Source organism: Oryx dammah, unplaced genomic scaffold, assembly GCF_014754425.2.
Source record: "Oryx dammah isolate SB20612 unplaced genomic scaffold, SCBI_Odam_1.1 HiC_scaffold_23, whole genome shotgun sequence".
Lineage (NCBI taxonomy): Eukaryota > Metazoa > Chordata > Mammalia > Artiodactyla > Bovidae > Oryx > Oryx dammah.
Window position 1 is genome coordinate 32,295,284 of NW_024070207.1, and position 13,003 is coordinate 32,308,286.

The 13,003-nt window shown below is 38.8% G+C and overlaps 1 protein-coding gene across 4 annotated transcripts in view; it reads right to left on the reverse strand.

Annotated features, from left to right (window-relative positions):
• GRIA3 (glutamate ionotropic receptor AMPA type subunit 3) overlaps positions 1 to 13,003 on the reverse strand; it is a 310,974-nt gene that overhangs the window by 89,219 nt on the left and 208,752 nt on the right. For all 4 annotated transcript variants that reach the window (XM_040265228.1, XM_040265226.1, XM_040265227.1 and 1 more), the window contains 2 exons: positions 7,273 to 7,434; positions 3,188 to 3,355 (listed from right to left, as the gene is read on the reverse strand). In XM_040265228.1, the coding sequence (XP_040121162.1) occupies positions 3,188 to 3,355; positions 7,273 to 7,434 (330 nt within the window). The remainder of the gene's footprint in view (positions 1 to 3,187; positions 3,356 to 7,272; positions 7,435 to 13,003) is intronic.

Genomic DNA, 13,003 nt, shown 5'->3' on the forward strand with positions numbered 1-13,003 from the left:
ACTTGTAGCAAAATGACAAGCTGTTTGTTAAGCAGGTCAGAAGTAGTAATAGGCTTGTGCGGCAGAAGAGAAAATTGACGGCAAATAGTAGTGAGCATCCTTTTAAAGGGAGGGGCCTTGTTCACCACCTATAGGAGACCATGGAATATCTGTTGAAGGAGAAATGCCCCCATGTGACTTCCTGAAGACAAGACGATTGTCCTACTGACCCAACAAACCTAAGCACTACTGTCAGCTTAGGCTTGCAGAGAAGGTGACATCATGCTTCCAGTTAAAGAAAAGATTCTTTGTTGAGGGATGGGTCTGATGTATGCATGAGGGATGGGTCTGTGATGCATGAAGGGTTCTTTACACTCTATTTTGAGCATTGAACTCTGGGAGAGGAGATAGGTAGGGTAGAGACACTGGCAGAGGAACGTATTAAGGAAATCCTTCATTGCTGAAAATAGCAAAGGCTTCCAGTCTCATTAAGAATTGTATACTTCTAAAGATTCAGCCTATCTGAGCATGATCTGCAAACTGGACAACAGCCTAGACTGATTAGAACTTTTGGTGAGCACAAGTCGAATTGGACTACCACTCTGAGAGAAGTCTATTTTTAAGGATATGAATGTCAGTGACAGTTTCCCAATCCTCTCCACCCTGCACCTCAGGCTATATTAGGTGCTTCTCCTCTGGGTTCCCTTAGCACTCCATGTGGAACTTCACCATAACATTTAAATCATCTATGTATTTCCGCCTCCCCTGCTAGACTGGGAGCATCTAAAGATGGAAAGGCATTCTTTTTCTGTGTTCTTGGCAACGAATCCAGAGACTGGGATAAAGCAGAGGTTCAATAAATGCTTACTGAACCAGTGGACAATTTTCAATGACTTAGAATTGTGACATATTTCAGTAGATCATGCTGAGGCTAATCTTTGCACTGTTGGTAGACTGTAAGGATAATCATTACCCGATCTGCAAGTGGCTGTAAGGTTTTCAAAACAGGTTTTCACTTCTTTACATATTAGCAATTTAAATATGAGTTTCCTCATATTATTTCATGTTTGCATACTAACTTGGAGCCTGATACATAGTCGTTGGTACTCAGTAAATATTTGTTAAATGAATGGTGTGATTATTTATTCATTAAAACAGGCCCCTTCGGAGCCTCTATCAGGCAATGATTTTGTTTGCCAGATTTCTTTGAAGGAAGAGAATGATTGATTGAGTAACAACTATGTGCTAGTCACAATGAGGGATGCTTTTACATCATGCATTCTCACTTTTAATTAACTTAAATAAAATGGAATTTCTTTTAGTACGATCAAGTCTTTAGTGCTTTAGGCCATCCTCTCTAGTAGTCCTCTGAAAACCAATCATTTGTCACAAGGTAACAGGTACTTTGGGAAGAAGCTGATACTCTCCAGCCCCTCTGAAGCCATAGGCTGGCCTATAGAAAGAGGAAAAACATCCTTCCTATTGAGTGTCTGATCATGAGGGCTTGGGGAGGAAGGTTACTTACCTGGCTTACAGCTTGAGCTTTATCAGTGAGTCAGACATCCAGAAACAATTTGTGCCATAATATGATCAATCTAATTTTTGTCTTGCCAAATTCATTTTTCATCCTTCACTCTGGTAGCTAGTTTTGTATTGGGGGAAGAGAGTCATTTGTGTCATGAATGGGGAGTCAACTGGAGATGCTGGCACTTGCCCCTTGAGGTTTTTGTTGATGAAAACTCCTTTTGATTCACTCCAAGGGAGTTTTATATTTCACTCATCATTATGTTTCACCTGACAATACAAATCTTGTAACAGCTATGAAGGTTGAATTTAATTAACTGCTCTTCAAAAATTGTGCAGTGCTACCTCCATAAAACTACACTCAGGGCATTTGTTAGGGAACTGACATAATGACATAAAAATCTGCATGATGGGAGAATGAGTCATATCTCTTTCTTGGAGAGACACACAGGGGCTACTAACCCTTTTTGATTGAATGCTTCCAACTTGGCAAATTGAAGGCAGCAGTAAGAGAGCCAACTACACAAAATGATATATGTTATGAGGCCATTACAGGCTCTTCGTTGCTGGGTTGTGCACAGAATTCTCTTATCATTGTTGATCTCTTTGTTGATTTGGATACTCCAAACATCAGGATAATTAAAGAAGGAGAAATAAGAGAGTCTTGTACTGCTGAAGGCTCATTTTAATGAAAGCAGGCATATGTAGCAGAACGCAAAATATTCAGGAAAGATCTTTTGCTTGGAAAGCTGCACTGAATGGGTGATGCTCCTCCTAGTGTGAATAATGGAATCTGCTCAAAGCCTGAAATGCTCTCCCACCCAGTAACTACTAAAAACAAATGACCTATTTGACTGTCTAGCCATTGATTCCTTGTACTTTTCTTTAGGATTTTTCTCTAAGGCATTGGGGAAAAGTCTCTTAAGTAGGCGTAAAAAGGGATCATATTCCTGCCTCTCACCTTGTAGAATATAGTATTACAGGTTCTTTTTGACAATAGAAACACTATCACACTGGCTCTATTCGACAGTCCATCCAGGATAATAATTGGCTGATAAGTCAGGATGCCAGTAGTGTCTACCTTGAAGTTAGGAGCTTCCTAGAGAATACCCCAGTCCCCCTAAGTAATATCATTTTCTGGAAAGTCTGAGTTTTTGGAAAGCCATTTTCATGTTCAATCCACAACTTTCAAGGATATTGAGCTTGATTTACTCTCCACACCATAGTACAGAATGAAACATTCATTTGCCCTAAATTTACTGATACCATTTCTTAAGCTTCAAGGAAGAAGCTTCTAGTTTTAGAGGCCTAGATTTTGATGAATAAATATAGATGCTTATCTTTATGTACACTTTGAACAGTCTATAGACTCTGATCCTCTTCCTTTTAGGGTGTCTTTTCTCAGGATTGAGGGCCTTTTGGGTCTTTACAAGGTACCCCCAGCTTCCCTGGTGGCCCAGATGGTAAAGAATCCACCTGCAATGCAGGAGACCTGGGTTCAATCCCTGGGTTGGGAAGATCCCCTGGAGAAGGGACTGGCAACCCACTCCATGGCCTGGAGAATTCCAAGGAAGAGGAGCCTGGTGGGCTATAGTCCATAGGGTTGCAAAGAGTTGGACACAACTCAAAGACTTTCACTTTTACTTAAGGTACTCCCACCCCAATTACCCATTGTGGGCATTACCATTTTCAGAGCTCGCTCAATATCAATTCCTTGACTCCAGGGCACAGCAGGGTTTGCTAAGCAGTCTCCAGCACTGCCTCTCCGGGACACGTCCACTCGCTGCCTCCTCAAGTAGCGGAAAGCTTCTGCTATGACCAGTATTGCATCGTGCGTCAGTGCAGATGTGTACTGAAATGGATGTATGGAAAACAAGATATCATGACAAATGAGGCTCTCCAAATTTGCCTCGTTCCTTATTTTCATTCATTTCCAATTCTTGTTCTATGAATTCACCCTCTTAATTATTTGAATCAACGGATCTCTCTGGGAAAGCCTGACTTTGATCCATTCTAGAATGATGCAGCTTACCTCATGTGCACACAGGTTAAGATTATTGAGATCAAATGGCTCAAGGGAATCGCTCTCTTGTTCTCAATGCTGTGTTTTGTATTGAGTGAGTGACTACTAAAGAGGCCAGGTCCTTTATAGAGAGTGAAATATCTGGGAAGTTAAAGCATGGCATATGTAGATTGGAGAGGAAATAGCATATCCTAAAGCAAGGTTGGGTTATTGCTGTTTCTAATAGAAAATTCAGATCTGGTGTTTACTTAGGGGAAAATGGAAATAGCTAAGTTAGACAGCTTGAAATTAATTTGGAGGGAAACATTAATCATTTCTGTCTGGACCATGTTTCTGGTGAACTGGGACTTCTGGCCAGCAATAAATCAGTTTTTGTTTCCTGGGGGAGGCGGGGGGGGGGGGAGGGTAGCGAAATCTAAAGCTGGTTTTTGATGGTATAAAATTACAATTGTTATTGAGTTTTAAATCTGATAATGTTGACAATTCATAGGCAATGCTTCATGATGCTACCTTTTCCAAGCAAGAACAGTTTCAAGAACAGTTACTGTCTATTCCTTGGATAAACTGTACTGATATGCTCTACTAAGGATGAGGCCAGTCATTTAACACAAGGGATTTGAGTATCTGCAGTTGACATGGTGGATGCCTTTTCATTAACTGAATCAACAAAGTATGATTAAAATAAGCTGGCCCCTGTTTTGCAGGGGTGACAAATACTGGTAGAATATAGAACTCTTGATTTTTTTAAAAAATGGAACTAAAAATGCCTTAGAGGGAATTGTCTCTCTATATAGTATGTCCCTATACAATTGTGAGTGAATACATTGTCATCTTTACAACTATCAACTTAGTTTTCTGACTTTTCTCATGTTACTTTTCTTATATCAATTATGACAGTAACAAGGGACATATGTTCTTTCATGAAAAAAAACAATCTGCACACTACATCCAGCTACCATGGCAGTGATTTTTTTCCAGCTGACTGCATAAATTGTCAGCAATCTTTCTATAGTCCTCTCCAAGCCATGCCAAAAGAGCTATTTAATAATCTCCTTTTTCGGCTTCTACTTACTAATGTGTGAGTATCTAAAAAAAGCTCCCAAAGGAAATGTTCATAAAATATAGACTAAATTAAGCATCAGAATTTTAATTTCTAGACAATTTTATTTCCTAATCAAATATATTGTCCATCATTTTCTAAAGCAGACTTTTTGTCTGACTGATGTAGAGCAAGGTTCCATAATGGGTACTGCAAGTCAAAGTAATCTGAAAGTTGTAACCATCTATTGAAATATTCCATTTTCCTAAGTTATTCAAAGGGTTTTGCTTATAAGCCTGAACAGTTCTTCTCAGTAAATTCTGAGAATTTTGCACTATACATATTATGAGTTACCAACGGATAATCCAGAGCTGAGATTGTCTTCTTTTCCTTTTGTAGAACTTCTACAGCTTCTAAACAGGCATAAATGACTCTTTAGTACCCTTTTCAGACTTTTACTCTTGTCCATTTTTTTTGTGTGCCTAATATAGTGTCTGACACATTGTAGATACCCCTAAAATATTGACTAAATGAATTGTTTCCTTCTACCTATTGCCTGCTCAATCTAAGGATGGCAAAACAGTGGATTGGCAGTTATATGAAAATATGTTTGTATAAGCTCACCTAGATGTATGGGCAGATTTAGCCCATAAAAAGATTTGACTCATTAAAGAAATGCAAATCAAAACCATAGGGAGATATTACCTCATACCTATGAAAATGGCTGTTGTCAAAAGACAACAGTAAGTACTGGTGAGGATGTGAGGGGAACCCTCATGCGCTGCTGACAGCAACGTAAATTGGCCTAGTCACTGTGGAAAACAATATGGAGGTTCCTCAAAAACTTCAAAATAGAGCTGCCATATGATCTAGCAAGTCCACTCTTGGGCATATATCTGAAGGAAATAAAATCACTATATTTCAGTAAACATATACACGCATGCACAGAACACAATGCAGTATTACTCAGTAATCCATCAAAAGAAAGAAATCCTACAATTTTTGATAGTCAGATGGCATTACGCTAAGTGGAATAAGTCAGATAGAGAAAGACAAATACTATATGATCTCACTTATATGTGCATCCTCCCCAAAAATGAACTCACTAGAAACAGAGAACAGAGGTGAGGGCTGGGGAACAGGGAAAAATGAATGAAGATGGTCAAAAGGTATAAACTTCCAGTTATAAGACTGATAAGTTCTCGGACTGTAACGTATATCATGGTGACTATAGTTAATAATATTGCCTTGTAAATATTTTTGAAAGTTGCAAGGAGAATAGATTTTAAAAGTTCTCATCATGAGAAAAAACTAACTGTGGTGGTAATGTTAACTTATTGTGGTGATCATTTTGCAATATATACCTATATCAAATCATTATGTTGTGTACTTAAAACTAATACAATGTCACATGTCAGTCGTACCTCAATAAAAAAATAAAATCATCATCTTAAAAAAGAGATTTGACTACAAACGATTCATCATAGGAATTGTGGCCATATTTACTGAAACATATGAGGCCACTGGAAAAATCTGGCATGTATGAAGTAATCACTATAATCACAGAGGACCACTTAACTACTGCATGGCTTAAATTATTTTTTTTAAAAAGGTGTTTAACGTATAACTTACAACTTTTCTAGAATATATCAATTGCACCAGGTAAGGTCGCACTTGTATTATGTTGATGTGACCCATACAGGGTGGTCCTGCATGGGTTATTCAGAATGTATCTCTTTCCTGTCTATGTGCCCATTGTTCCTCTTTATTGTATTCTTCCCAGGGAGGAAAGATGTGAGGATGAGCATCTCGAAACCATAAGACAGGAAATGTCCTCTCCCCTTTCCTTTTTTAGGGAAGGGCCTTGAACCTTGGCTCTACTTTGATTCCTCATCTAGATCACAAGGATCCCACAGTCATGGTACATACATGCGTTCACTGTATCAGGAAGGAAGAATTTAAAGTCTGTTTCATGCTTAAATCAATGCACTAAGGGAATGGGTTACTTAAAATTCACTGGAAACATCCTTTGTGTAACATGAATAGCTTTCCCCCATTTATCTGTTTTAATTCCTGATTTTAAAATAATAGGATTTCTAGCCATAGGGGAACACGAATGAAAAATGTGCACTTTAAGCATAGCTTTCTGCTTTTAATGTTCTTATCTTGATTTCATGAAAACGAGCAACTTAGGTAATCTAATTATTTAAAGACACTTTTGTAGGCAGGAAAATATTTCCATTCAATATATGCATGGGCAACACATACTCTGTATTAGAACCTAATTCACTTGGGTATTCTGAGATTCATGAAACTTACTAACACAAAGCAATCACATCAATAATGTAAAATCTAATTTTCCATTTCAGACTATCAATTTTCCTTACCTATTCCCACTGCCCCCACCTTTTGTCCAATTTAGGTTCTTGTAAAATTGTAAGTTATAAGCATATTAAAAATGAAATTCATTAAAAAATTAAGTTACCATTTCCAAACACTGGGTTTAAAAGACCTCCTTCTCAATAGCTTCTTTATTTGTGAATTTAGTTTTCAAATGCAGGAGCATCACCTGCAGTTGTGTTTTAGCATCCTTGAAACACTTCTGAGGGACAACCACTTGATCACTGGATAGCCATAAATATACAAAGGCCATACTGAGATGCTCTGGAAAGCTGGCCTAAGGTTTCTACATGCTGTGAAACATTACCTTTAGTGGTGCATTCTTGGCTTCAGGAAATTCCCTTTCATCCAGCCTCACCCAGCGCTGAATGAACTGCTGAACCATAGGGTTTTCGTTGTTGACAATCTGGAATCCTGTAATGTTGGCTCCTCCATGCATGACTCTTTCTAGCAAAATATCAGTAAAACCCTAGAAAGAGATTGAGAGAGAATTGTGATTGTGAGAGGTCATGCATTCTTACTCATTGTATCTGTTACAATGCTAAGGAAGAAATGAAAGTTTCTTTCCCAAGATCCTTCTTTAGCAATCAAAAAAAAAAAAAAAAACAACCCTGGACACATGGTTACATGTCAATTATATCTCAACAAAAACCAAACAACCCCTGATACCGACTAATTTTTAGGGCACTCTGAAACTACAGGCATGATGGAGAAAATATACATCCTTCCATTTTAGTGCCCATGTTTTTATTTGGTGTAGTGGCTGAAATGACAAACATCAGAGTCAATTTTAAGTGAATGTTTTTATTTCTTTCATTTACCTATATATTTTAATATTTCTTCAATGAATACAAATACAATGATTCATATAACTGGAAACTGTTTAAAAAGTTGGCCCTAGCTAACATGCCAAAGACAGCAGATTGCTTTTCAGATTTGAATGATGAGTAATTTCAACATTTGTAATTTACAAAAATGCCAAAGAGTGAAACTGACAGCTTGGTTGTATGTGATGGTACAACCCCCAGGGTATGTCTCACATGAGTCCATGAATGAGCTTTGACATCTACTTCATAGCAGCCACCATTTTCTTCTTCTTTTGTTCTGGTGTCTGTCTGTTGTCTCTGCCACCTAAGCCTCCTGAAGGAATCTCTTCATGTTCCTATCATGCCATCTTCACCTGGGTATCACCAGTTCCAGTGGGCATTGCTATTTTCTGAGACACTTCTCCCAGGAGTTCCTGCTATTTCTGCTGGATAACTGTCTCTTGCTAGTTGCTTTTGATGCCCTTAGGTCCTCAGTGGGTTGGAGCCAATATTTATATTCATAAATAAATTTAAAGAATTCTTTCCCCTTCCTTTAGATTCTCCTCCCCAACATTTACATATAAAATTGTTTCAAAAATAAAGTTGAAAGAATTATACAGTGAAAATGAAGTAGTCACTTCAGATTTCACAATTAACATTTTTCTATCCATCCATCAGTCCATTTCATATTTTTGGATGCTTTTCAAAGAAAGTTTCAGATGTTAGAATACTTCATACCAAAGACTTCAGCATGTAGGTCATTAACTAGAGTTCAGCACTTGAAGTTTCCATCCTTCCTTTCCTTCCTTCTTCTGCTGCTTCTTTTTTTTAAAGGCTTTCATGTTGATGTATGGCAAAACCAATACAATATTGTAAAGTAATTAACCTCCAATTAAAATAAATAAATTTATTTTAAAAATTGAAAAAAATAAAGGCTTTCTTTTTAAAGTCTTTATTGAATTTGTTACAATATTGCTTTCATTTTTTACATTTTGGTTTTTTGGGCCCAACACATGTGAGATCTTAGTTCCCCAATCAGGACTGAACCTGCATCCCCTGTATTGGAAGGCAAAGTCTTAACCACTGAACCACCAGGGAAACCCCCCTTTCTTTCTCTCTTTTGATAACATTTATGTCCAATAAAATGCACAGATCTTAAATATACCACTCAATGGGTTGATAAATGCATACACTATATTACTTAAATCCCTACTAGTTCTCAAAAGTTCTCTTTTATTTTTGCATTCTAAGTTTTCATTGAAGTATAATAATCATATAGAAAATTGCACACATCTTTAAGTATAGGCTGATGAATTTTCACAACCTGAACGCATGAATGTAACTAATACCCAGAAGCCCTGCTCTTGTATGCCTCTCTAGTTACCATTCTGATGCCTGCTTCTTTTAATTCTCTGTTTCTTTAGTATGGGCAACAAGGCAATCATAGAAAATATTTTAGTGAAGCAGCGTTTTCAGTTATTACTCTTCACCCCATTCCTCTTCCTTTCATATGTGGAATATGAGCCAAAGAGTTTGCATCACTGAGAACTATTCCTCCTTTCCAATGATCACAAGATGTTTTTAAAATGAACATTAACTTGTTAGGATGAGTTTTCTCCCAAAGGTCTCCTTCCTGAAATAAACAAAGACTCTGATTTCTCCCATTTGTTCCCCTTTGCACAACAATCAGCAGAAAGGCTTGCTTGTGTGTAAAGGCTCACAGAGGCTCCAGATGGGGCTTAAGCCTAACTATTATCCAACTCCCAACTCTTACCCCCTAAACATACATATAAATAGAGAGCCGAGGACAAAACTTCAACAAATGGCTTTAAGTCATTTGCTGTGCCAAACCATATTTGCCAGTTAAAAAGTATTACACAAGAGCATTGTATGGCAAACAATGGCATTGTATGGCAAACTGTCCATCTGTCTGCTGGTGGGGGCTCTTGTGTTGGCCTGAAAGAGGGAGCCCCTTTCTTTGAAAGAAAAGGATTAAGAAAGCTTCTGCCACCATTTTGGTCCCCAGGGTCAATGGCCATTGTCTGCCCTAGGAAATAGTATTTTCTGTGCCATTTATACTTTGGATAAGCCTCACACTCCCATTTCCTTCATACTATAGCATATTAAAATGGCAACACAGGATTAACAACAGGAAGGGCGAGAGAAAAGATCCCAGAAATCTCACATCTGCCTTAAGGCATAAAAGCCAGCACTTCAGTCTTGTTACTCACCACAGCACCCCCCAGAAACATTTTACCTCACTACCTTTTTCTCAGCAGAGACACTAAAAAGAGGGGTCCAACGTAAATTTACCTCACCGATCACCTCCATTTACTCTGCTCTGCCACATAGGCCCCATGTATTCCCGCTTGGCTGTCTTCCTCCCTGTTAAACATACTATAATTTGGAAGTATCTCCATAAGAACACTCTGCACTCATGTTTCTACCTCACAGCAACCATATCACTGAGGACCTAGAAGTTTCTCAGTCAGCCCATGTTTTATGACACACATAGCTGGGATTATGTTCTGGCACTTCACAGACTGGAATAGCCTGGAATGCATCCTCAGCAGCACCAATCAACCCAGGGAAGGTCACCTCAAATGGCTTGTTCATCTGGCAAGACCTCCACAACATTAGCTCTTGCCAACTGCCCTGAGGGCTGAAACCCATCCACATGGGCAGAAAGCCTAACACAGCCCCATCGACAAAATGGAGAGAGAAGTATGGTAGAAAAAGAAAGGAGAGGGACTTCCCCTGGTGGTCCAGTGGTTAATACTCTGTGCTTCCACTGCAAAGGGGCACGGGTTTGATCCCTGGCCAAGGAACTAAGATCCCGCAAGCCGCACAGTGCAGCCAAAAACAAAACAAAATAATATAAAAAACAAACAAAAAAAGGAGGTAATAGATTTTTAGGAAGATGAAAGGAGAGATCTTACTGCTAAAGGGCAAAAGTAGGCTGGCTCCTGGTCCTAACTCTGCCTCTGTCCTATTTGTGTACAGTTTGTTTGTGATCTCTTATCAGATTCTACAGCTTGAATGTTGCCCCGGTGCCCAGTGTTTAGATGCAGTGAGTCACAGTTCTCAAGTTTGAGATAATCAAGGCTGGATTTTCCCTAATCCCTCTGAAAAAAACACGAATGCAGCAGAGCTAACCAACAATTATCAAGGACATAAAAGGGAAAAAGAGAAATCAGGCAAGAAGGGGATATAAAGAAAGCTGTTCTGGCTAAAGGCAGGAGTTGATTGTCCATCTATTTCTAACACATTTATTTTTTAAAGAATTTTCTTTTGGTATCAACTATTGTTAAATTACATGATTCAAATGCCACTGACAATTCACAGGATTGTAAAAATTAAAGCTTGATTCTTTCTATAGCCTCTTCAGACATTCACTAATGCAGCAGAGCTGACATCTAACACACAGGAGGGGAAAGGAGGAAAGAGAAGGCTGATGGCAATTCAGAGAGAGGGTCTATTTAAAGGGCAGTTTTGGTTGGATTCTGGTCTTTCTCCTCCTCTCCCATTTGAAGGCATTGCAGCATCCCATAATAATCTTTGGATTTTTATGGTTATGACACTTGTAACACTAAAAGCAGGCTGAAAATCCCCCCAAACCAATGTAAAGACACACAGCAGAGGTGATGATACAACATCCAAAAAGGAAAATGGAATCAATGAAAAAGTGTACGAAGATGGATGTTAGAAGAGAAGTATGGACTGAGGGGCAGGGGCTAGCTCTCCTGCTCCTACTTCTCCTATCCCATTATTATTATTATTATTATATTTAAGACCAAGGTCTTCCCTGATAGCTCAGTTCGTAAAGAATCCACCTGTAATGCAGGAGACCCTGGTCGATTCCTGTGTCAGGAAGATCCACTGGAGAAGGGATAGGCTACCCACTCCAGTATTCTTGGGCTTCCCTTGTAGCTCAGTTGCTAAAGAATCTGCCTGCAATGTGGGAGACCTGAGTTCGATCCCTGGGTTGGGAAAGATCCCCTGGAGAAGGGAAAGGCTACCCACTTCAGTATTCTGGCCTGGAGAATTCCATAGACTGTATAGTCCATGGGGTCACAAAGAGTCGGACATGACTGAAACCAATAGTACTAAATTTACTTTTAAGAATCAAACTGAGAATTAACACATCTTTCTCAATTACTGACAAAGCAAATAGAAACCAAAGACACAGAAATGGAAAGATTATAATAATGACATTTGGACTCAAGAGATTATCCCATTATTTTAAAGCATTTCACCCATTCATTACCTCTGGTTAGATCTCTTCCTTAGGCTGGTGAATCACAGTCTTCAAGGTGGGAAAGTTGAGACTGACTTTCTTAAAACCTCTCAAAAGACATTAACACAAAATAAATGATCAACAAACATGGATGGTAAAGGGGAGAGTCAGTGGAAGAAAGATGGAAATTATGAGAGAGGAGATGGCTAAGAAGGGAGATTTTGCTGGTTCCTGGTCCACCTCCAATATTTATCCCATTGCTTATTTCTAGAAAATGTTTCTAGAGTCTATTATCATGTAAAACCATAGTTGAGAATTGGGGCTTAAGGCTACACACAGCTTCAGTGAAATAACTAATGCAACAACGGTGACCAGCAAACATACAATAAGGAGGCAGAAAAAAAAGAGGAGTGGTAGGAACTGATAGTGTGTTAATAAAAGATGGATTCTGGCTAAAAAGTAAGAGGTGCCAGGCTACTGGTCTTCTCTGCTATCTAAATTTAAGACACTGCATTTTCCTAGAATATGTTGCTGGATTTTAGTTATTGAGCTGGTCATACCCCTTCATGGTGTTTATATTGAGGCTGTGTATCCCTGAAAGCCAAGTAAAGACACTGAAAACGAAAACAAACCATGCCGGGTATATAAGACAGGGGAAAAAATGGTGCTGGCAAGGAGTATTCTGGTATGATAGGGGAAGTTAGGAGAAATGTCCTGAGTCAGGGGAGGAGCTGGCTGGCTCCTGGTTCACTTTCTTGACCTGTGTGATTATTTTAAGACATCTTATTCATCCATACATTGAGACCGTGAGATGGGACTATGTCTGTCTAAAACTCTAAGCAGACCCTAATGCAACAGAAATGACCTTCAACCATCTGGATGATAAAGGGGGAAATAAAAGATGAAAGGCAGTTATAGAAATTTCAAGTTGAGGTTCAAGTTCTAGCTATGTGCTAGGTTTGCACAGAAGGACCACCTTCCTGTGCTCAGTTGCT